At 40.6% G+C, this 25,925-nt stretch overlaps 1 protein-coding gene across 1 annotated transcript in view; it reads left to right on the top strand.

Annotated features, from left to right (window-relative positions):
- Positions 1–21,410, top strand: part of GADL1 (glutamate decarboxylase like 1) — a 108,042-nt gene extending 86,632 nt beyond the window's left edge. The window contains exon 14 of the mRNA XM_036431680.2: positions 21,217–21,410. Coding sequence (XP_036287573.2) covers positions 21,217–21,390 — 174 coding nt within the window. The 3' untranslated portion in view covers positions 21,391–21,410. The remainder of the gene's footprint in view (positions 1–21,216) is intronic.
- Positions 21,411–25,925: the final 4,515 nt, after the last annotated feature.

The raw sequence follows: 25,925 nt of genomic DNA, 5'->3' as shown, positions 1-25,925 counted from the left end.
AGTATAATCATTTACTATGACGTGGATTGACCATCAGGGGGCAGATGCTCAATAAGCTTTTTTCACCAGGAGCTATCCCCTGGTAGTCAGTGTGCTCCCACAGCCAACCTCCTATGATCCCTTTCCCATCAGCCCCAATCGCCAGCCAGGCCAAGGAACCCCACCTGTACACAAATTCGTGTACCAAGCCTCTAGTGTGTGTGTGTGTGTGTGTGTGTGTGTGTTGGATATACAGATGGTTATCTTCCACTCTCTCTTAATAGGAAAAAAGAGTACTTTGGCTCTTATGAATCAAAGATTCCCATATGTTTCAGTTGTTCCCTTCAGCTTTATTAAGCATGTCTAGGGTGGTTTTAACCACAATTCTTGGCTGACCTCAGCTTTTATTTCATTCACCCATTCATTTAACAAATATCTATTGAGCATTTCTAATATGTCAGGCAATGTTCTAGGATGCCTCTCTGTTTTCAGTAAGTTTCTAGTCTAATGGGGGATACATACACATCCATAATAATAAAAGGTTAATATTCTAATTAGACTGGACCTCCTTCTGGATGACCTTCCAGATGAAGCCAGGGATGTGAGGGAAGCCTGGGTTTCGGGTGACCACCAGGAGCTGGACAGAAGCCTTGGTCTCAGGAGCCAGAGGGAAGCCAGTGCCAGCAGCTGGGGGAAGGAAGGCCTACTTTCACATGAATTTCATGCATCGGGCCTCTAGTCCTATATAATAAAAGGCTAATATGCAAATCTACCAAACAATGGAACTACTGGTCACTATGATGTGAATTGACCACCAGGGGGCAGACACTCAATGCAGGAGCTGCCCCCTGGTGGTCAGTGTGCTCCCACAGGGGGAGCACTGCTCAGCTAGAAGCCAGGCTTAAGGCTGGCGAGAGCAGCGCCAGTGACAGGAGCCTCTCCTGCCTCCAAGGCAGTGCTAAGGATGTCTGACTGACAGATGTCGGACATCCCCTGAGGGCTCCCAGATTGCGAGAGGTCACAGGCCGGACTGAGGGAACCCCCTGAGTGCACAAATTTCATGCACCTACCCTCTAATATACACATAAATACATATACAGGTAAACATATAAATAACTATAACATTCTCATAATTTCCCAAGTATATAGTTCCTATAACTGTCACACCCTACCAGGAACACCTGACAATTTCCTGTCTTAACAGTATTGCAAAGGAGATGGACCTTCTGGGATAGGCCTAGGAATTGCTCCAAGGAGAGGAGTAATCTTCACCTCAACTTTAGCTTAATATATTTTTAATGTGTGACTAATCATCTTTGTATTTACTCTAGTGCCAGCTTGGAGAAATTTGTGAGTTATTAAAAAGTTTTACTATGTCAAAATTTTAAATTATTTATAGTGGCTATCTTCGTCCAAGAGCTAAATTAGAACTGAGCTCTTTTATTGTTTCTATCTAATAATGAGAAAGAACAACACCACCCAGATTCCTTAATAAATCAGGCTGGTGTTATCATGTAAACATCTCTGTATATGCTGTCAAGTCTTTAAATAATCATTATCTCCTGTCACATATAAGACAAATCTACTTAGGAAATAATGTGTGATTTACAGTAAGGTGAAGGTTAGTCCTTGGTGGAAGTGCAAATCCTCTTGATATTTTGCTAGCTCAAACAGTATTCTTCACCACCAAATCCTCTTCAGAGAGATGCTCCGACACTGAAGTGGTTCCTTTTTGTCTATTTTGTCAGAAAAAATCGCCACGTTTTTTTATATTTGACCATCTTATTAGTTATTGGGGGATGAGAAAATTAATTCTCCTCAAGTACATGAGAAACTATTTTTTCAGAAAGGAAAAAGAAAAAGAAGAAAAACCAGTGCCCTGCTGTAGCTCCTCAGAGCACAGAGTTAAGATCCGTTTTTAGAAAGACATGCTGGATAATTACCTCTTCTGCACTTGCCGGTTTATCTCTGTCAAGCACAGTAAACATCTCACTGCTTCATTTGCCCTGTCAACCACGGCTTTGAAGGAACTGGAGCTCTCATGCAGTTGAGATTTTACGTCTGCAGTATAATTTCCCAGGCAGTTTTTTTTTTCCTTTTAATTTTCATATTCGTGGCTCATTTACAATCAAATATCTTCCACTCCATAAAGCTTAGATATTTAGCCTTTGAGATGGTGCACTCTCTGCCATCTGTCAGCTTAGACGCTGGACTCCGTTTTCTTGATGCTCCCAGGCTCCTGTAGATCCAGTTTGTCCTCAGCATTCCCAGGGGACTGTCACAGTCCTTATCACCCTGGCCGAATGCACTCTCAAAACGCAGTCCCAACATACTCCACTTCCCTTTCCTGAAGGGTTTCTGAGATGATATTATTTGATGACTTTTGTTTCATCCGTTGGACAAAAGTAAGGTTTGCTCCTCCAAAGTCTTGCATGTCCTGATCAAAATAAGGGTTGGACTTCCTGTCCCTTCCACTGCACTGGACTTGTCACCCAGGGAGAAAGAGAAAAAGGATGGAGTCGTACTTCAAATGCAAACCAATATACCCACCTTTTCTCTTTTTATTAAGAGGGTCTTGACTCATCTAAGGCCACATACCAATCAGGTGCTTTTATGCTAGAGCCTGCGTGTCACTACTTGAATTTGTCCTGTGAAGAGATAGGACAAAATTGGTGATGCAAGTGGCCCTTAGGCCCCCTGGGGAAGTTCTGTGAGTGGGTGTGACTTCTCCTGTACTCCTGACAGAATTATACTGTCATTTTATTTTATGTATTTATTTTTTAAATATATTTGATTGATTTTTTTTTTACAGAGAGGAAGGGAGAGAGATAGAGAGCTAGAAACATCAATGAGAGAGAAACATCGACCAGCCGCCTCTTGCACACCCCCTACCGGGGATGTGCCCGCAACCAATGTACATGCCCCTGACCGGAATCAAACCTGGGACCCTTCAGTCCACAGACTGACGCTCTATCCACTGAGCCAAACCGGTTTTGGCTGTACTGTCAGTTTAAACAAGCACCTCCTCTTCGCAGATTAGTCAGGCTCTAGTTGCCTTTTTCACAAGGCCCATGATATTAGGGTGCTGAGGGAGGAGCCTCAGAAGTGGATTCAAATAAATGAGGCCACCTAGGCTGCTTTCCTGCAATTTATGAATTAGCAAAAGCTCGCATAGGAATGCATGTCTTTATAGGTTTAATGGTTAAGAAGCAAATGGGGTTTTCATTGTTTGCTTCTTGTGGTAGTTTATAGTGGGGCTACTGGATTCATATTGCTTTCTTCAAATTATCACCTAGTGTCAGATGGGGCCTCCTGAAAGCCTCATCCCCCGGTAAACATGGGTTAAGAGGATGCATTTAAGTACTGCTCAAGGGAAGGACTAAGCAGCTATCCTTTAAGGCAGTGGTTCTCAACCTTTCTAATGCCGCAGCCCTTTAATTCAGTTCCTCATGTTGTGGTGATCCTCAACCACAAAATTTATTTTTGTTGCTACTTCATAACTGTAATTTTGCTACTGTTAATGAATCATAATGTAAATAACTGTGTTTTCCGACAGTCTTAGGCCAGTGATTGGCAAACTCATTAGTCAAGAGAGCCAAATATCAACAGTACAACGATTGAAATTTCTTTTGAGAGCCACATTTTTTAAACTTAAACTTCTTCTAATGCCATTCTTCAAAATAGACTCACCCAGGCCATGGTATTTTGTGAAAGAGCCACACTCAAGGGACCAAAGAGCCACATGTGGCTCGCGAGCCACAGTTTGCCAACCATGGTCCTAGGCTCTACAGCTGTGGTTCTCAGTGATTTATTGCTTCTGTGATATCAATCTGGCGACACTTGCAGGGTCGCCAAAGACCATGTATTAAAGGGTCGCAGAATTAGAAAGGTTGGGAATCACTGCTTTAAGGTCTGTTAGTCTTTTTTTGTTGTTGGATGAACTCAATGGTGGTGGGTGGGAAAGGGTTTTTCATTAATCCTTCTCCTATGAGAAACCATCCTTCCTTAGCAGAAGTAATTTGGTTTCTTTTTAGATTGAAGGAAAAAAATGACTACCTGAGACAGAATTATACTCTGTTTTCCTTTTTAAAAAATTATGAAAATTTAAAAATAAACAGTAAGAAAACCCTCCAATTAATCAAGATAAATAAGCAAAATGCATGCAAACCTGTTAACAGTGTTTTCAAAGATGTATTTGGAACTAGGAAAGCTTCCTTTGAAGAAGGGTTTCTGAATCAAACCTCAATGTCAGACAAAAAACGCTGTTATGCATGGAGCAGGTAATGTAAATTGGAGCTGTCTCCACTCACACAGTCTGAAGGCAATTTCCCTCCACTTGCATGCAATCATGGGTGGGTCTTTGGAGTGTGGTTAATATTTCACGAGGTTACTTAGCAGATTGATATCAAGAGGCAATAAATCACTGTCTCACCAATAAGAGAAAACATTGCATTCATCTATTGCCAGTGACAGTTGTTTTTAAAGAGAAGTCAGTTTGAGAAGACGCCTATTTCGAGTTTCCTTAAGGAATCAGAATATACTTAAAATGTAATACGTAAGTGTGTAGTGATGGTGGAGGAGGGGTTCTACACTGGTGAGAATGGGGGTTCTCTCTTAACTATGCTGAGGGGGCCCCCCATGGTGTGTCGTCCACTTACACTAGTTGGATTTCCATCTATCTTTGTTAACACTTCTTTTTTGAGATTTTAAGAATTAATTATTCTATTAACATTAATAGAGAGAACACATTTCTTTACGTGTCATTGATATCTCTAAATATTGACAAACAAATCTTTGGACTCCACCATATCCTGGAAACCCATCCCTGATCTAACAGCCAGGGAAACTTCCTCTAGACCATTGGTTCTCAACCTTTCTAATGCCTCAACCCTTTAATTCAGTTCCTCATGTTGAGGTGGCCCCCAACCATAAAATTATTTTCATTGCTACTTCATAACTGTAATTTTGCTACTGTTAATGAATGTAATGTAAATACATGTGTTTTCTGATGGTCTTATGCTCTACAACAGTGGTTCTCAACCTGTGGGTCGTTAGCAGGGTTGACTAAGACCATGGGAAAACACAGATATTTACATTATGATTCATTAACAGTGGCAAAATTACAGTTATGAAGTAGCAATGAAAATAATTGTATGGTTGGGGTCACCACAACATGAGGAACTGTATTAAAGGGTTGAGGCATTAGAAAGGTTGAGAACCACTGCTTTAGACACTCCTGCTACTTTTACACTCCTGGCATTTTGTATGGGGTGTGCGCTCACTCATCTCCGGTAGCTATCAGATGTTTAAGAGAAAGAGGTTAAGAGGGACAGAGTCACAATTCCTTGAGAGTGGTTCTGATGGCTTAAAAACCAAATAGTGTCCCATGTCGAGCTCATTGCTGGGGCTATCATCACAGTAACTATAGTCATCTGAGAAGCAAAGTCTTGTCTAAAGCTGAGGTGGGCTGTGGCAAAGACACCACTGTTCTTCCCCTGTCACCTTGGACCATAGGTTTCTACACCACCATGCAAAGCGCCCCACTTAGGTGGATTTTGTGCTTACATTGGCCCTTGCCACTGTCACATAGGCAGAGGCAATGCCTGCACGTCTGAAGTGGAAGAAAGTTAAGCTTTGTCTCATGCCAACCTGGGCTACTACTCCATTTGTGAACATGGCCTCCGTTAAACTTAAAAGGAGGAAAACCCATTGGTAACATCCCTAAAATTATCTTTGAAAGCCAGATGAGCAGGTCCACATCAGCGCTGCATCTTTTGCTAAAGTTTCTCAGTGAAGAACTCAGTCAGGTGCCTTTTTGCTTGTGAAGTGAGAAAGCACAACCTTGTTTGAATGACGAGATTTCAGTGACCTGGCTGGTCAGCCTTGGGAAGCCTTAAGAAGCCTTCAGCCAGCTGGGTTTCATTTCAGAACGTCAGCCTATCTGACTCAGACAGTCATCAGCATCTTTTATTGTTGTTGAGTTGTTTGACCCATCACCATTCATTCCTTGGTTGGCTGTGCCAAAACCGGTGATAAAGTTTCCCAAGGGCTTTACTCTAAAACTGTGAGCAGTGGAATTGTAAGACCATTGGGGGGTGCCAGTGCAACAGAAATCTGAGTTTCTTAGTCAATGGGTCAACTGTAGCAAAAATAGATTGGGGGATAACCCCTCAAATAATTTCTCTTTAAGTTTTCATATCAACCTATTTTCCCAAGATATCTTCATTCGAAATCTGGAGGACATTTTTTTTTCTGTTTCACTTGATATATTTAACTTGCCTAAAAAATAGCTCCTTACTTCTTTCTCCACCAAAACACACATCCTCTTACATTTGCTACCAAAGTTGGCCTTGTGGTGCAGATGATATCTTGTACCTTCCAAAAATACATAAAATATATAATATTTTGTTGGTTAGAAGTTCTATCAGAGCATGATGGTCATTGTAAATTAAAAATGAGCTCTCCAAGTCAGGCAAATGAAATAGCACTTATTTTTGAGTCAGGCTGAAGACAAATTAGTTTGAAGAAGATACTCATTGTTTGTTGTCATTTTGCTTTCTCTCTCTCCCTGACCCCCATCCCTGCACATGTCATTTATTCAATGCTGAGAGCACATATATCAACGTACCAAGAAGGGGATGATGCTGAAATGTGGAGTTGAGAAGTTCAAAAGGGAGAAAGGAGGAAATAAATGACACCGCTTTCTATAGAAGAATTCAAAATTGAATAGTTGAATTATATTCAACTTTCTCCCCTGGTTAAAGATTCTTGCTGCCACCTCTAGTTATTGAATGTTCTATTTATTGAGTGCTTTTTGTGTGCAGCACACTGTGAAATAGGTACGTTGGTACTGATTTTTCTGGTGCTAAAAGCTATCGAGTACCAGAAAAAAAATGTTTAACTTTTGACAGCTAATGCCTCTGACACATACACTGTTTAACTGAAAACACCATGGCTGATAGATGGGTGTCTGCAAATCCAGTGCCCTGGCATCGTTCTTTCCAAACCCGTTGGTATTATTCCAAGATGCTGACTTTCTGGCAAAAGTAGCCTACTGATTGGGCTGACCCCATGGAGTCTCTCTTACATGCTGACTGTACAGTCGTAAATGGGAAAATGCTAAGAGAGGAAACTGGCCATTCTATCCAAAGAGACAGGCGAGGCAATCAGCTGAACACTAGCCATTCTGTTTTGTTTTTGCACTAACTTAAAAAAAAAAATCACACTGTCTTTATCTCAGAACCATTTGAAATAGTCCGAAAGGATGTGCTGAATCTACTGAATCAGAATTTGGCCTGGGATTTTTCTATGTTGGTGCACTTCCTCAAATCCTTCACTAGATGGTGTTCCAAATCAATCCATAGTCTCTGCACCATTGCTTTGGTCCAGGAAGAAGAGGGAAAACACAAATCCATCCCTCTGTGACTGCCCTAACTCCCTTTCTTCGGCTTCAAAAATGACTGGACCTTTCACCATCCAATGAGTGATCAGGTGAGCATATTGTTACACTGTTTATGCAAGCCACACAGTCAATATTTTGGGGGTGGTTTTGACAGGAAGCCTTTCTGCGTGATTGACAGGAAGCTTTGCCAGACCCATCATTAGTGCACTAGCTGGTGCTGTGAATCAGGAACAAATTCATTTTGACTTCCTGGCGAAGACAGACAATTCAAACCATAGGTCACAATTCTGACAGAAACTGAAATCCAGGTTCAGTGAGTGGAGTGGACAGATGGGTAATGACTAGAAAATATTCCAGAATATGATAGGCCAGCAGAAATGTATGAATCCTGTGCCCCCATATGCAAATCTTTGTTCCTCATCCTCTTAGATATGGCCATGTCTAGAGTTTTCATTACAAAGGAAATGATAAATGAATGTTGTTTTAAAATATTGAAAAGTGTACTTGGTTCAGAAAATATATTGGAGACTCTCCTTAAAAAGAAACTAGATTTGAGGATTCTGTAAAACTGTCCAATGAAATGTATGAATAGATAAAAATGTATCCTTTACCAGAATTATTAAGTGTGTTTGGTTTCAGACTCTACTTAATTTTAGTCTTCTTACTTCCTCCTCCCCTTCCTGCTGGATTATTCAGATAGCTAAACATACCTTCATTTTGACAGCTCTATCTACAGTTAATTCATTATTGTCAGAAGCCAAGGAGACTGAATTTTTTTCATAACATATTTGAGGTAGCTCCAGGCGGGAAGAAAACTTTTAGATAACCTGATGAGTTGGGTGCTAAAATCCCTGGGAGGGAACCCAGGCCTGGTTCCACGTGTGATCACTTGGCTGTCAACATCCACGTCACCAAGCCCGATTCAAACTGATGACTACTTACTTCTTGTGCAAGGCAATCATCCGGCGTGGGCCGTGATGATAAAAATCATGTGAGGGGCAAAGAGGAAAACGCAGGAACCTGAAAAGTGCCATGTTGCCCTATCCGGTTTGGCTCAGTGGATAGAGTGCCAGCCTGTGTACTGAAAGGTCCCAGGTTTGATTCCGGTCAAGGGCACATGCCCAGGTTGTGGGCTCGATCTTCTGTAGGGGACTTACGGAAGGCAGCCGGTCCATAATTCTCTCTCATCATGAATGTTTCTATCTCTCTTTCCCTCTTTCTTCCTCTCTGAAATCAATAAAAAATATATATCTATACATAGATATTTTTAAAAAGTGCCATGTTGTGGAGCCATCCCCATACAATTGCTGTAATTTCATAAGATACCCAAAGGGGCCTGTGAGGATGAAGAATGGCCTAAGTAACACCCTTTCACTGGGGGCTCTTTTCAGTACCCAAGTAACGTCCTGCTCTTTATTTTATTTATTTATTTATTTTTTTAAGCTCTAATGTTTATTTTTTTCCCCATTTAAAATTTTTTTTATTTTTTTTTTTTTTTTTTTTTATTGATTATGGCCCTTTAATGCTGGAACTCACACTGACACTGTTTCACATTCACTCCACTGCACTGCTGGCCCTCAGGAACACCAAAACACAACACTAAATTCAGAGAAAGTGATTTTTGTATAGGTGATAGATCTGACTTCGCCCCCCTCAACTATTTCAATGGCAATTTTATTAACAATTATGTATTTTAATGACAATTTCTTTCTTGCATCCCAAAATTATACCTCATTTTGATTTGTTGGTATCCTGAGTATGAAAAGCCAGATGACCCAGGGTTAGGTACTGTTCTCAGCTGAGAAAAAGGAACAAAATAGAAAGGGAAAGCTTCTCTTCAGAAATGTCAGCCCATCTGTCACCGTATTCCCAGTGAGATATGCCCTGGTGCTATTTTGCATGCCTCCATGAAAATACCAGCGGTGATGACTGATCTCTCACGGTCTTCATGTTTCTTTAATAAAGAGACTCCCATACTTGGCTTGTATCATAATCATGAGGAAACTTTGGTAAATATTGTTATTTCCACGCCCTTAGGCAATGAATGTATACTAAGTCTGCAATGACTGGTGTCCTAAAATCTGTAATTTTAACAAACATCTCCAGATGATTCCAGAGCATGTTGTCCACATTCCAGAAACACTACACAGCGTGATTCAAGGCCTGGTGACAATACTACTGTCTCCACCCACCACTAGAACTGTTAACATTAATTAGGATGAACTCATTTCTCTGTTCTATCCTCCCTCCCCCACATGTTTATTCAAGCGTACAGCCATCTATCCCTTCAGAGCAATCTCACTTGCCTTAAAATTCTCCCCTACTCTGTGATAAGGTAGAGGTCTCCTTAAGCATAAATAATACCCAAATTTTACAGAAGAGTATTTCTACATTTCTTATACCATTTGAGCTATGCCAAAATAATGACCAATATCTCTGTCTCTCTCCCCCCATCCTCCTACTCTCTCTAAACATCAATGGAAAAAATACCCTCGGTGAGGATTTAAAAAACAGAAAGTAAAATCTCAGAGTTATCACTTTGTGTAGGTGCTTCACAACCCCTCTTTCCTTCCAACTGGCTCATCATTCTGTGTGTGGTTCAGGCAACCCAGCCTGGCCGCACCTTCCACACACATGTTTATTTTTTTTATTTTATTTTTTAATATATTTTATTGATTTTTTACAGAGAGGAAGGGAGAGGGATAGAAAGTAAGAAACATCCATGAGAGAGAAACAACAATCAGCTGCCTCCTGCATGCCTTCCTACTAGGGATGTGCCCGCAACCAAGGTCCATGCCCTTGACCGGAATCAAACCTGGGACCTTTCAGTCCATAGGCCGACGTTCTATCCACTGAGCCAAACCAGTTAGGGTAAGTGTTTCTGCTTTTGTTGGGAGGGTGAGAGCCTATGACCTGACAATCAATGGTGAGGTGAGAACAGGTCCTGTCAACAACTTTGATTTACGCACTGCTCAGAGGCTCTTCATTTATTCCAGATCGCTGTCCCTCTATTCGTGGGGATTCTGAAATGGAAAGTAAAAAATCACCTAAAAGGCTGCCTTGTGATGATACAGGTTTCAATTTCCTTTTTAAAGAAAGCGAGCCCTTTTGTGAGCCCGAAGATGAAAGTTGTCTGGTAAATGCAGATAGTTCTGAGTGTTCTGCCTGGAGGTCAGTGGAGCCGAACAAGATATTAAAGATATTTCCCCAAACTGGGTCACAACTGTGTTAGAGGATGAGAGGATTATCTCCCGAAGCCACACAATAATCCACTCGCACAGGTTGGAAAACTTAATTTAAGTAGCAATTTTGGACGTGCAAAAACTGTCTGAGGGAATGGATTAGTCAGCCAGCGTAGCGCATAGTGTGTTGCATGGATTCCATGTTAGTGTTCCATTCAGCACCACTTCATTGTTTCAAAGGCTAATTAAGCAAACGCAAGCCTTAAAGACCAGTGTCATCACTTTCTGTCAACCTCTGAACAAGAAAGTAAGGAAAGTAATCCAAAAATTATGGAGCAAGAGAGCAAATAACACACAATTTAAAAGAAAAAGTACATGTCGAAGGAGCTTTCAAATAAATGATAAGGCTTAGAGTCATCTCTTGGTTTTGTTTGCTTGTGTGATGTATAAAATGAATATATATGTTAAACATGAAAAGCCTTCTCCTAAAACTCAGGAACAAATTAGATCATCTGCTGAGTTCCTATTGTTCTGAGAGTGCCAGGCAGTGCGACCATCAGGAAGAAACATTGGCTTTAAATATTTAAAAGAAGGCCCAAATGCGTCCATTTTAGTGTGCGATTGTGTATCTATAAACCCAAGGACAGCAAATAAAAACTTTTAATGATTTGCTATCGTAGATGCACAAAGTTGAATATCTTAAGTTTTTTTTTTTCCTTGCACAAAAGAGTGAGAAACGAGGAACTAGAAACTTGAAATTTATATCAGAAGGCAGCTTTTTAGTCAGAGTAATTTCATCACCACAATAGCAAAAAATACATTAAATAACCAACAATTCACTTAAATGAAGCATAGTAGCAACAGAAGAAAAACATAAAATTTTATGGCCACAAGAAAACCCCAGTGTTGCCATAACGATTTCTGTTTTGCAAATTAGTGCAAATGTGGCAGTTTCAAACAGCCATTGTTTTTCGCTCTGGGATTGTGTGGGATAGAACTCAGACAGCACTGGGGAGGAGCATGGCTGGGTGGCTGGAACCTCATCTGAGAAGACCAAATTGGCTGAAGGTGATTCAGCAGCCTGGGTTGGAAGTCTTTCAGATGCTCCTTCACTCCGATGGTTGCTGGTTGATGCTGGCCCTTGGCTGGGACCTCGTTTGGGATGATCAACGAGAACACCCACCTGGGGCCTCTCCAGGTGCCAGGGATTCATCATAGCAGGTGGGCTCAGAATTGGTGGACTTCAAAAAGCGAGTCCTGAAAACCAGCTGCACACTGCTCCCCTGCTCCACTCTCCTAACCTCCCTTGGAGCCATAGAGTGGCCACTGCGTCCAAATGCTAGCTGACCTTCCACACATCCTCTCCAACCCAGGAGCTCTCTCTGAGGGGAGTGCCAAGGAAGCTGCAGCTGTGTTTTTTAAAAACCACCTGATTCAGAAATTGAAAAAGCATGATAACTTGGAGATGAGAAGATTAATTTCCCCTAATGAATACAGGCTTAATAGAATTCTAATCATATCAACAGGGTTTTGTTGTTGTTTTTTTTAAACTTGTCAAAATGTTTCCAGATACCATCTAAGAGAATAAGTGGGGACCCATAGGTGAGAACATTTTTGAAAAGGATGGCTATTAACAAGGGCATTCCCCTCTCAAGCACTGTAGTATTTTATAGACCAGAATAAACACAGCAGCTCAGGTTACTCTCAGAGTAGACCTGTCAATCTTACAGAATAGAAAGCCAAGGCCCAAGTAGCCATAGGGATCCTATCTGTTCCAATACATGCTGGGGGGGCGGGGGGAGGGAAAGGGGGAAGAGAGAGACAGGCTTCTTCCATCAAAGGTGTTGAGACTACTGGTTTAATGTAGTAGTTTAGGGAAGGTAGCTCTAATTTATTCAAGATACAAATGGAATGTCCAAATGGATTAAAGGTTTTAAGTGTCAAATCAAATCAGAAAAAAACCACACACAAATACTTATTTAATCTTGGTGTAGATAAGGTTTTTCTAAGTATAACACCAATATTGGGAAAAAATGTATATAATTGGTAGGTCTAATTATATAAATATTAAAACTGTACATGAAATAACTATAGACACAAAATTAAAAGCAGATACATAACATATATAATTCACTTGGTTAATTTGCTCGACATGTGCAAGCCTAAAAGCTATTGCTTAATATTTACAGCATTCATTGTAAAAAAAAAACAACAAAAAAACAAAAAACAAAAACAAAACACACATACACACAAAAAACTTTTTACAAGAATTTATACCGATTTCAGTGAGAAACACCTGACACTTAGCATTTTCTCAGTATTTTTATGACTAATACAGGAATGATCATTATTTTTAAATATCCTCATGGTCGCTCTCTGTGATTCAGTTAAAAAAAAATATAAGTAAAGCAAGCTACATGAAACACATGACTTTAAAAGCCCAGGTTTTGCCTCTGAGGTTGAAACACAAGGCATTTTGGGACGCACTCAAGCTGAATAAAATGTAGTGAAATAATATAAAAACTACTATGAATAGGGATTTAAAGAAAAGCCAGGGGTAGAGGTAGGTGTAGGTCCTATGTATGCGACTAACATTGGGTGGACAACGAGAATCTGTACTCAACCCAAAAAGGTCAAAAAAATCCTTTGAACTTCAGTTTACTCCTGAAGCATATAATCAGTGCAAGAAAACTATAAATGAGACAAGGATGCGATGGACGGACGGGTGCATGTAGGCGGTGCCAGGAGGGTAGGTTTAGGCTGGTGGGCATCTCCCTGGGAACAGAATTCAGATGACTTGGCGAGCTGTGCAGGGCAAGCTGTCTGTCAGAACAGAGCCTACACCATGAATCACTTCCCTTTTCACTCCCTGCCTGGTCACGCCTCAGAAACTACTATAAACACCAATATTCCACTACTCAGGAAGTTAAGTCTCCAAGCCTAATGGGCAGCTTTGTCCCTTTAAAAATATTGCTGTGCCAAACCCAGGAACACTTCCCACACCTGTGCCTGAGTAACTATGGGGGTTTTTGTATATATGCCCCACACAGCCTCCTTGGCTGTTAGAGGCTTGTTGCTATGGAATGAGTCCAAAGACAGACTACAGCTGCTAATTGCCCATTGCCAAAAATCGAAAGGGAATAGGATTCTCTGGGAAAGTTACTCTGAGAAAACTGGGGGAAAAGGAATCAGAATTTTCACCCTCTTTAGAATGTTCCCGTCACTAAGTGTGGATGAGGTGTAGTGTAGCATCTGTGAGGCTGAAAACTCGGGAATCTGGTCCAGATTGGAGTCAGCAGTAATGCTAGGACCACCATGAGGGCCTCCAAGCTGTGTCCCTGCTAAACCGGCCAGATGCAGCATTTAGAAACATTGGCCCACTGCCCAGAGGCCCTAGGGAGAAATCTGAGATTGTCCCATTTCCTCCTCTCAGACCGAGGGATACTCTCTGAATAGGTTAAGAATCTGGGAGGAATCATTTCACAATGTATGCGCCTGTTGGAACTTCACATTGTACACTGTATATGTATATGATTTTTATTCGTCAATCATACTTCAGGCAAGGTGGGGGAAAAGAAAAAGAAAAAAAAACAAGAACAAAAAGAATTGAAGGAAAACGACGAGATAGTATATTGTCTCTGAAGATAGCATTCACGTTGCTCACCCATCAGCTTAGTTATCTGCTCCAAACCAAAGCAAGAGTAATAACTCTCCAGGAGTGCCCAGACACAGTGTAAGAGGAATCCCCTGACTCAGGGCTCCGGATCAGTGTTTTCCCACAGTAGCATGATGGCATTTTGGGGCAATGTAAGTCTTTTTTGGGCAGGCTTCGTGTGAGCACTATGAAACATTGCTAACTTTGACCTTCAGACATACATGCAAAGAGCACCCTGAAGTCCTTGCAACAATGCAAACATGCTGAGACTCCTTTCCATGTGCCTCCTAGAGAACTGGTACGAACCATGGCAGAAAATTGCCAAATAACATGTCCTTGTAAGGAACAGTCTAGGGATCTCCCAGCACAGGCTAAAACCTGGGAGTTGGCCCACAGTCGTTCCTGAGGAGCTATCAGCTCAGACAGCTGCTGTGGCACAACGGAGTATTGGATGTTTGCTTTATAGCGTGTGCATAGCGTTGACTGTGTCCCTCCTTCAGCTACAGCTTTCGAGTCAGTTTGGTTTATTGTTATGACTGTTCATTTCTGCTGCCTTGAATATATGGCTGACATTAGGGTGATTGGAATTGCTGTCATCGTCATTTCTGTGTTGTAACACCAAATGGGAAGCTGCGTTCTTGGGTCTTGCTGAGATCTGAAACTTTGTTTTTGTGGCTTTGCTCCTCTGTGTTGGAAAGGGTAGAAAACAGGGCAGTTTTGAAGGACTCGGGTTGAAGGACTTTTCTTTTTGTATGCGTCTGACTTTGCAATATCTTTTAGAGGACAATAAGGCTAAAAATCTATATTTGAGAAAAGGTCCATCTAGTCCAAGTGCAGCCTATTTCTCAATGTTTTGCCAAGCTGAAATGAACTCTTAGTTGCATATGATTTCATGGGCTATAGGACACCAATTTTACATAATTTAAGCTTGGGAGACTTATACCAATGCAGCTCACTTCTAAATTATAGGGAACAGATATCAGGGGGAATGCTTGAAGGTTGTGCAGAGAAATAAGAAAAGAATTTGACAGGTAAGGAATAGGAAATATATTGAAAGAGGCAAATGGATTCTTTAAACAGTCAAAACAAAGAGTTTTCTTGTTTCCTGAGCCATGGGTAAATGTTTTTGAACACTTTATCAGGTCTTATGATTAGCAGAAAAGTTGACTGGTAAATTCTTTGAAGGTCACTGATTTATTTTACTATTGAATTGACATAAGCAGTTTGAGGAGGAGAGATTCCCAATCTCTATCTCCATCCTCTCTCGAAATTGTTTTTCCTGTCTAAAACACCTCCCACCTTCCATCACCTCTCCCAGAGTCCTAGTTAAGAGGCTGTCATTCTCCTTGTTCCCAAACTTGCATCATGATTACAAAAACTTGAGGTGCCTGGTAAATATATAGACCACCAAGCCTATCTCATTGAGATTCAAATCCATTAGCTCTGGATTGGGGCCTGAATCCAGGTGATTTATACCTTCAGGCACATTTGGGAAACAATATTGCACTTCAGTGTTCCTTTGATAAAAATGTAAGTGACAGGTCAGCACAATGAGACTGTTCCATTTTGGACACAAGCTCATGAATATGGGGACAAATGACCTTTTCGCTATATGACTTTTCATGTATCCAACAAAGTAAATTTTAACTTATAAAATTTTTCTAGATTCTGAAAAATACTTGCACTTACTTACAAAATATTTTACACAACATATAGAAATTTCTAGAACATAATGGAAATATCCATGCACACAATCTATTAATTTTAAGAGAAGGCTTTTCCCCTAGCACTCCCCCCAACCCCCACCCCCACCACATTTCCCAGTTCCTCTCCTCCAACCAAACTACCAAGATGATTGACAACTGTCTTAATTTTTAAAGGAAAAAAATGTACTATGTCAATGTTGGAAAGAACTTGGAATTAAATCGAGGATTTAATAGAGTTACTATTTAGAAGCTTTTATAATAACAGCATAATTAGTTGAATTTAAAAGTAAAAGAACAGCCCAGCCTATTTGGCTCAGTGGTGGAGAGTCATCCCATGAACCAGGAGGTCACAGTTCATTTCCCAGTCAGGACACATGCCTGGGTTTTGGGCTTAATCCCCAGTAGGTGGTGTGTAGGAGGCAGCCAATCTATGATTCTTTCTCATCATTGATGTTTCTATGTTTCTCTCTCCCTTTCCCTTCCTTTCTCTCTGAAATCAATAAAAACATTTAAAAAAATAAAAAAGAAGATCAAAACTGGGCTTTATTTTTCTTTAGTAATTCAGTTTTATTTCGTAATTTACTTTTACGGTATTTCACAAAAGTATTTATGGAATGCATTGGAAAAAACTACTTCCTCATGGATAGTTTTAGAAATATATATTGCTGCTAACATTAAATATGTAGCACATTTTTTTCAAAAGAAATGTCTTTTTATGGATATAGCAATTTTGTTTTGATAAAGAGGCAATTATGGTGCCTGGTCAGTTACTTGTTATTAAATGACTATACTTGGTTAGAATGAGAGCATTGCTTTATTTTTCCCTCCCTGTGGATTCAAACAACTTTTAAATATCAAATGCTATTTTGTGCTGCAGGGTGTGACAACAAAATTCTGTTTAAGTGACTAAATCATTGCTGGAACATTATTGACGGGGTGGGGAAGGGGACAGCAATCCTACAGAAACGTGTTGATTAGGTTTCTGTGCAACCAGATAGAAATGTCAGGATCCTCCTCCACTTAAGATGCGGGGACCAGCGCACTGAGGCATGAGAGAAGAACTTGATTTACAATTCGAAGGAAAACCAGCAGTAAAATAATTGAGAGCCGGAAAGCAATCTCACTCCTGCCAAATTGCTTTCCTCCATGCATGTTCCATTTAGGGATGCTCTTTGGGTACTCACATTTAGTTTGTGCATATTTCCTCTCCCCTGTGAATGAATATTCCATCCTGGTGGATTAGGGCTGTTTCTCTGCTGTGATCAGCAAAAGAAGATATTCAAGTTACCCAGCCCTGGATTGTGCCTGGAGCTTTATACATGAGAGATGGTCGTTGATATATTTTTAAGGGTGAAGGCCCCAAACTGGCTGTTCATGACAATAGTCTCATTCCCTACATTGCACAAGCATGGGTTCCTTTCAGATAAGCTTTAATTTGAGTTTGCAGGAATCAGACATGGGAAGGCAGTTTGCAGATTGTAAGGAGTCGGTACAATATTTGTTAACAAGAGCCACTGCTGCTACTACAATTATAACTTGTGACAGAAATTTAATGAATATCGACCTTGGTGCTGCTTGTGTTTTTCTTTCCCCATGAAGTATTCATGGACAAGGAAGGCCTTCCCCTCTTGCCTAGGAGTAATTTCCTCTAGGAATTCATCTGATATTCATGTATACACACATAAAATGTGTGTGGTGTTGTCAAACCTGCACTTAATTGGTTCCCTGGGCCACTTAGATATTGAGTCATTTATTTATAATTTGTGAAAGTCAGTGACAAAACTTGGCTGAGAAGTTTGGTTCTTTTGCCATTGTTTTTGCCCATGGAAGAATATTCTTATGCCTTACACAAGAGCAAGAATGTAAAGATAAAAAATACCTTTGTATTGAAATATTGAGGGGCCATCTTTCCTTTAACCTTCCTTGCTCACATTAGAACATATTTTTGCTTACAAGAAATGCAATCCGAACAGAATTGTTTTTGAAGATTGCCTCACGTGAGCCTCTGGCACATCAACGAGCTGAAATCAAAATTCTAATGCTCTGAAGGATAGAGGTATAGAAAGGTAGTCAGAAATAGACAATGCAAATTAGCTTTGAGCACATGCCTGTTTTAAATTTAAAATTGGCTATAAGCCAGGGCCAGTTATCCCCTAAGTAGCTAGAGGAGGATGGAGATGAATATGAAGGGAATTTTTATGCCCTCCCCCCCTAAAAAGAAAAAAGAAAAAAATTCTACAGAACCGCAATCTGTGTGCTCTAAGATTGATAGTCTCTGATTTTCCTGGCCAGACATTTATCCCTAGTGAGCCAGGGCTTCCCAATATTGATCAGCACTGGCACTATTGTGCTTTTCTCCCCTATTTTCAGTTCACATCAAGAGGCTTTTTGTTCTTTAAATTAAAAATAAATGTGCCTTTGTCATTGGCCTCAGTCATACCACAGTTCTGCATTGCTCTGTGACCAAAAATAAGGATTTTAAGAGCCATGAATGACAAGTGATGGGTTAGATGTTTAAATCACATGGGGTTGTACACACACATGAATGCACATACTATACATACTAGTACATACACTGGCCACTCAGTGTGTGTGTGTGTGTGTGTGTGTGTGTGTGTATTTTAGAGGCCAGGTGCATGAATTTGTGTATGGGTGGGGTCTGGCCAGTCTGGCCAGGGCAAGGGGACATGGGTGGTTAGCTGGCCTGCCTGCTGGTCAAATTCTTGGTCAAAGGGACAATTTTCACATTAGCCTTTTATTATATAGGATATACCCTGAGTGGCCAGATTACTATGCGTTCAGCGATCATAACAATCTGGCCACTCGGTATATATACATACTAGTGTATATATGTATACACTCACATCCACATCCGCACCAGAAATCTCCTACCTAAGGTGATAGGGATTGGCCAGTTAAAACAAATTACCCTAGAAAAACATGCCATGTATACATCACCCAGACATCTTAACTTAAAACGCATCTATCTATGTGCCTTTATTTCCCCACCTTTGATGGAAAAGTTGTCTCCGTTCCGTCCCTTACTTCCCCATCAAATGAAGATTTCCAAATGCTTTCCAAAAGCAAGTGCGGCTTTCCCTGAGTAGATGTCTGATGGTTAGAGGGCCTCCACTGTTTTCATAACTACATCCTTGAGACATCACCTGTTGTGTCCAGCGCCAGTTTCTTTAAGTGGTGTGAGTCTACGGGCACCTGTGTAGCCATCTGTGTGCAGAACCAGCCTGGACTCTCAAGATTTTATGTTAAGGCTTTTACAGTTCTCTTACCACATCTGACTTTATCTAATCTTTCCAAAGGATTCAACTTGGTTTTTATGGCATTAATCTTTCATTTGCTTACATATAATTTCACTAGATTTTATAATTCTAGTAACAGCTGAGACTTGCATTAAGAGCTTTGGAATAAAACCCAACTGATGCTTGGAGTGTTCAAAATCAAGAGTTGCTAACAGATATGCGTAGGCATCCCAGAGTTACCTACTAGCTTCAGCTTTCAGCATCTACTGAACATTTGTCACTAAATTTTGCAAAGAGATCGGAAGCGGTTTATCTAAGCCTGGTTTTTTAATCACTAAAAAGCTCGGAATAAAGTTTGTGACACATTCCCAGGCATTTATAGGACACGATGGCTCACATTTTCTTCCTTCCTTAACCTCTGACTTACCTTGTTTTACTTTTTTTCTTTTTCTTTTACGCTCACAGATTTTCTTTTCCTGTCCCATTAGACTAAGGGGGCCCCAATCTTTTGCTAGAATAGCAATGTGATTGTGCTTAATGGGTGTTTGTTTTTGCTGAGGTAGCCCATGTTCTGCAAGATTTATTTTCTAATGCTAGCCCATGAAGACTAGTGTACTTAGTTAAGATTATCTTTGAATATCCCTTGAGAAAGCTCTGTGGCTCAGTCCAACCCATCATATCTCCAGAGGTCAAAAGCCCTTCGTTTTTCCATCAGCTTTGGAATAGATCAAGATTATGTGGAGTGTCAAGTGAAGTAGTTTGGCATGTTCTCAGGGGGGTATCTGGCAAAATGTAGGTATATTTAAAACTAGAGAGGTGTAGGATGATCACACAGAGGCTCGTGGGAACTGACATGTATGCCTGTTGGTCGAACTCCTTAGGAATTTTAAAGGACATTGTGCCTGGTATTATTTAAAAATGTATTCCTCCCTTATGGATTAGCTACGTCTCATCTTACTGAGAAAATTAAGACGGAAACTCATTATGTTTCCTTTCCACATATTCAATAGGACATGCCAAGAAACTTTTACAGCAGTAAAATAAGATGAAAATGGAAAACCTTTGCTTGCATTTCCCAGCCAGTAAGAACATACTCTTAATGCTTTTAAGTCGGTGTTTCAAAAATTAATAACTTCACTATTTCAAGTTTATAAGTTAGTTCTTGGGTGGTCACACTGCTGATGTGAAAATGGACTCATTTTCTTATGTGTTCTTAAATTGGAATAATTTCTCCAAAGCTTAAACTTTTAGAGAAATGTATGCATTTGAATTATCAGGGGCCGTTCCCATGTTAGCTGGAAATCTTTAAAATATGGACATCCTAATTTATTAGTAACTCTATGCCTCTTAATAACAGACAGAGTGTTTACATTTCACCTATGTCCTATTAATAAGCCAATAAACTGTTAGTCTTCAAAATAGACCTACACATAATACCCATATTAGTGTTTTTCTTGGTAGACTATCAATGCAAGACTGTTATTTTGTGGTATTCCCCCCCCCCCCCACTCCCAAATCTATACTTCTTTATATTCAAGATGCCTGAACTGGAGTATTTTTTTTTAGTTCAGACAAATTTGGGAATGTAGCATTTGACACTTTTGAGACCGTGACACCTGAGGATACCTGATTTGGTCTTAATGAGGCAGCACTACATATTTCAGAGTGGGTTTGGATGAGGCTGCCTGGATTTAAATCTTGGCTCTCGCTTTTACTGAACACGGGACCTCTGGCTATTTATGTAATCTCTGCGCCTCAATTTCCTCATCTATAAATGTACATATTAGTAGCAGTATCTCCCTCAGGGGGTTGTTAGGAAATCATATTAAATGAAATCATATATTTAAAGCACTGAATCAGTTCTCATGTGTTATAAATTCTCGATAGATTTTTATTCGTGTCGACCTTGCTGTGTATTGGGGAAAGGGATCCACACCAGTAGGTGCTCAGTAAATATCAAATGACTGGTTAAAAGGAGTTGTGATGCCTTGCTGTTCTGGTCACTCACCTCCACCCATCCTCTCTGTCCATGCAGGTGGCCCCAGCCATTAAGGAGAGGATGATGAAGAAGGGAAGCCTGATGCTGGGCTACCAGCCCCACCGGGGGAAGGTCAACTTCTTCCGCCAGGTGGTGATCAGCCCTCAAGTGAGCCGGGAGGACATGGACTTCCTCCTGGATGAGATAGACCTGCTGGGCAGAGACATGTAGCGGTGGCTTTTAGTCCCCCAAAGGCACAGGTCTGTTCTAGGGAGGGTTACAGATCCAGGATGTCTGGGGACAGACACATAAGCGATTATAGCCCTTTTTATGAGAAATAGGTAACACACCCATCCAGGCCCAGCAAAGCCAAAACGCTAAGCGAATAGTGTTCAGGACTCTAACCTAGGCACTACTGTTGCTGTAAAAGAGGAAGTGAAAAGTGGATTTTCTCAAGGATTGTCAGAGAATCGTAGAGAGTTTATTAAGTACCTTGTGGTGCCTGGAATCGAAGCTTTTGTTGCTCTTTAAAGAATGTGTAAGTCAATTGTTTAAAGCTGAGGTTCTCAAAGTGCAATCTTTAGACTAGCAGCATGAGTATCACCTGAGAACTTATTTAAAATGCAGATCCTTAGCCCCACCTCCTCCTGCTGAATCAGAAACTCTGGCGCCCAGTGGCACCCAGTCTTCTTTCTGGATTATAAGGAGTCTTTCCGGATGATTCTGAGACAAGGTAGGGCCTGAGAACCAGTGGTTTACTGAAACCTCGTAATGACTGAATAACTGCTCTGATGTTTTGCCAGCAAAGGAATATCGAATATTTCAGTGATCTCTGAGCGAGTTTTTGAGAATATAGCTGCGGAATTGGTAGCACAAATGTTTAGGTGCGTCAGAAGTATACCAGAGCTATTTTTGAAAAAGAAGCTATTTAAGATGTTTATTTTATAAAGATGTATCTTTTATGCAGGCTGAATGTTTATTCTCAAAAGTTGAAATTAACCATGATCTATTCTAAATTATTTAGAGAGAAAAATAAAAGACAAGCACTGTGTTGCATGGCCCTTTAAATCAAAGCAATAATCCAAATTCACTTCTGAAAATCATTGTATCATTAGTTTGGTTTAGAAGATGCTAGATATATGTGTCTCTAACTGTGTACCTCTTTTGGCTTGAGGGGCCCATTTCTTAGCTTGCTCTCTGCTTGTAGGGGAAATAACCAGAATGAAGTTTGCAATGATACATTCCCTTTCTCGGGCTTTGATATGTTAGTGTCGATTTCTAAATGGTTCATATTGGGCAAAGTACCTGGTAATTATAAACCTTTCAGTGCAAATACCTCCTCCATTTCCCCTGGGAGTAGGTGTTGGCAGTTCTGTCTCTTATACTGTCCTTAGATTTCTAGAAGAATCTTATTTAACTGAGAAATAAGCAAAATTCAGAGGTGTGATTGCAGAGTTCAAGTAGGTAAAATTATGAATCTAACGAGAGCACCGATTTATCAAGCAAATGATCGAAAAGCTAGACTTACCACATTAATTAATCTTTGGTACTCCATCATTAACTTGTGTCGTTTAAATTTTGAAGAGTGACAATCCAATATGCATGTACTCTGCTTTCATTCCATTTGGGAGGGGGGGGGGTTCTTTATATCTCCACTGGGCAAAAAAATTAGTTGAGTTTCTGGTAATAGGTATTTGTGTGCGCATTGCATTTCTCACTGCCTTTTGTTTTAATATCTTTATAAAATGTTCCTGAAGCTGATGTTCGCAATAATCTGGGTTTCATGAAATAAAAAGCTACATTAGCATACATTTAGTGTTGTTTCCTTTTCCCGTTATTTCCTTTTTATTAAACTGAACCAACACAGTTTAGAAGTGATCTGGGCTCCGTTGGCATTTTAGCTAAACAATTGCATAAGTTGCAAGCTGTTTTCAGTTGTTAGCACCTTGGATTAAATGGCAGCAACAGCTGTAGCGAAGTGTGGACTTGCCTCTTACTTAGACCTTTTTCGTCTCCTGGGAAACTCAGTAGCTTCAGCTGCGTGTTGTGTGAGAGATGCAAGTTCCTTGATCAATTCAAAAGCGGCTGCTGCCTGGTAGTTTGGAATTTCCATTTTGTTCTTTAAATGCCAAGATGTACAGCACAATCAGGTATTGACTGGATGGTCAAGAATGATTTTGTATAAAAAGTTAATTATAATTCATTCACTCATTAAATATATTGATAGTGGGGCTACCTTGTTCCAGACAGTTAGCATGGTGCTGGGATACGTATGTGTATGTGTGCAGTGAATGAAACAGAAAAAAGTCCCTGTTTTTCTGAAGCTTTTCATGTACTCGGGGCAGACAATCAACAAGTAAATAGGTAACAGGTCAGGTGGGAATCAATATTTTGAAAGTGAGAGCGGGGTGTGCTATTGGAAAAAAGGGTTAGGCAGGGTCTCTCTGTAAAGTACCATTTAAATGGAGATTAAGAAAGTAAAGGTGGGCATCTGGGGGTGGAAGTGGGTGGGTTCCAAGTGGAGGGCATGGTGAGCTAAAGGCCCAGGGAGCTGCATGCATGATACTTCCGAAGACCAGCATGGAGGTAAGCATGGCTCATGCAGAGGGAATCATGGGGTGAATGGTAGATGATGAAGTCAAAGAAATATCTGGGAGTCAGTACACTGGGCCTTATAGGTGGGGACTTGTTAGATGGAAATACATTAGAGAATCTGAAGAAGGTATTGAATGATTCAATTTATATTTTATTTATTTTTAATTGAATTTACTGAGGTGGCATTGGTTTACAAAACCATACAAGTTTCAAGTGTACAACTCAATGAAGTATCATCTATACACTCTGTCATGGGCCCATTGCTCCAAAGTCTTTTTCTTTCCCCATACCCTCGCCACCTCTTTGCCCATTTACATCTCTTCCCCACCTCCTTTCCCTCTGGCTATCACCACACTTTGTGTCATAGGTGATGTATATATGCTTCTTTTCATCTATCCACCTTCTTTCATCAAGCCCCCCAACACCCTTCCCCTCTGATAGCTGTCAGTCTGTTCCATGTATCTGTGCCTCTGTTTCCATTTTATTCATCAGATTATTTTGTTCATTAGAATCTACATATAAGTGAGGTCATATGGTATTTGTCTTTCTCTGACTGGCTTGTTTCACTTAACATAATAACCTCTAGGTCCACCCATGCTTTCGCAAAAGGTAAGACTTCCTATTTTCCTTTCTTTTGTTTTTAAATGGCTGAGTAGTATTCCATTGTGTAAAATGAACCACAGCTTTTTTTATCCACTCACATATTGTTGGGCACTTGAGCTGTTTCCAGATCTTAGCTATTGTCAATAATGCTGTAATAAACATGGGAGTGCATATATTCTTTGGAATTAGTGTTTTGGGTTTTTTTCAGACATCTTCCCAGATGTGGGATTGCTGGGTCAAAAGGCAGTTCCTTGTTTAATGTGTTGGGGAAACCCTATACTGTTTCCACTGTGGCTACATCAGTCTGTATTCCAACATATACTTTAGAAGGATCACTGCTAATACTGTTTGAAGAGTAGAGTGTAAGTTGGCAACTGCGTACTCAGGGTGACCAAATAGGAGGCAATTGCAGTTCAAAAAATGATGAAAGTTTATACACCAAGGTTGTAGTGAAGGAAGAGGCTCAGTTTTAGGTATTTAAAGGTAGAGTTGAGGGGGATGGCTATTGGAGTGGAGTGTTCAAGGAGAAATAAAGAATTAATAATTACTTTTGCTTTTGGCCTGGATAGCAGCCTCCTTACTGCATCCAGACAGTGATTTGGGGCATTGTCCAATCTCCTCATCAAACTGCAACCTGATTAAAACACAAAACTGATCCTCTCTCTCACATTCTTGGAAATTTTCAGTTTGCTCTTAAGATTGACAACTTCCAACTTTGCAGAAGACCATCAGAAAGCCTGGTGGTCAAGCAAAGCTAAGTTAATTAGCCCTATTGAGTGCAGGAGAGCTTTGCCTTCAAAGAATCTTCTTGGTGTCTCAAAAGGGAGAGGCTGAAGGAGGATATTGACAGGCTTCCGGTCTGTGCTCCAGGGGCCTATACTGGGTCTTTCAAGGCAAACTGATTGGGACACAGTTCATCACATCCTCGTGTAGAACTGGTGGGCACAGCAAGGTGAGAACCTTGACCCAAGCCCCGATGAATAAGCTGCTGTGTGACTAGCAAGCTGTTTCTGCAGGTGAGGCAGTCTCTTGTCCTGATGGGAGAGACAAGTCAAGCATTTGTCTGGATAGATTGGCTGGCAGGAATTTGCTAAAGCAAACAGGAAAGTTGTTCGTTGATGTACAGTCTTAACTTTCTGAGCAAGTATCTCCTGAAACAAATGGTTAAATCACGTTGACATAAGTGATCTCAGTCCTGATAGGTAAGCTCTACAGAGGCAAGTGACTTCAATTTTCAGGATAAAGATCAAATTCCTGCACGTGGCTGCCAAGGCCCAGCATTCTCCCAACCCCCAGTTTAACTTAAAGTTGTGCTGTCTCCCTCTTGCTGAGAGCCAGAAAAACGAGTCTTCTTTCAGATTCTACCCCACCCCCTTCCTCTTTATCCTGCACACCAAAACTCTTTGGGTGTAATAGTCCCTCTTCCTACAATGCTATTTCCCCTTCACCTAACTAAATATCTGCTTACAGTTTATATTTCAGCCTGATTCACAGTTCCTTGGAGGCGCCTTCTCTATCTGCCCTCCACCTATCCAAAAAGGACTCTGCAGCAATATAAGTTCTCTGTC

The sequence above is a fragment of the Pipistrellus kuhlii genome, unplaced genomic scaffold, assembly GCF_014108245.1.
Source record: "Pipistrellus kuhlii isolate mPipKuh1 unplaced genomic scaffold, mPipKuh1.p scaffold_m20_p_11, whole genome shotgun sequence".
Taxonomy (NCBI): domain Eukaryota; kingdom Metazoa; phylum Chordata; class Mammalia; order Chiroptera; family Vespertilionidae; genus Pipistrellus; species Pipistrellus kuhlii.
The sequence above is the reverse complement of the archived record's forward strand: the minus strand, read 5'-3'. Positions and strand labels throughout refer to the sequence as shown.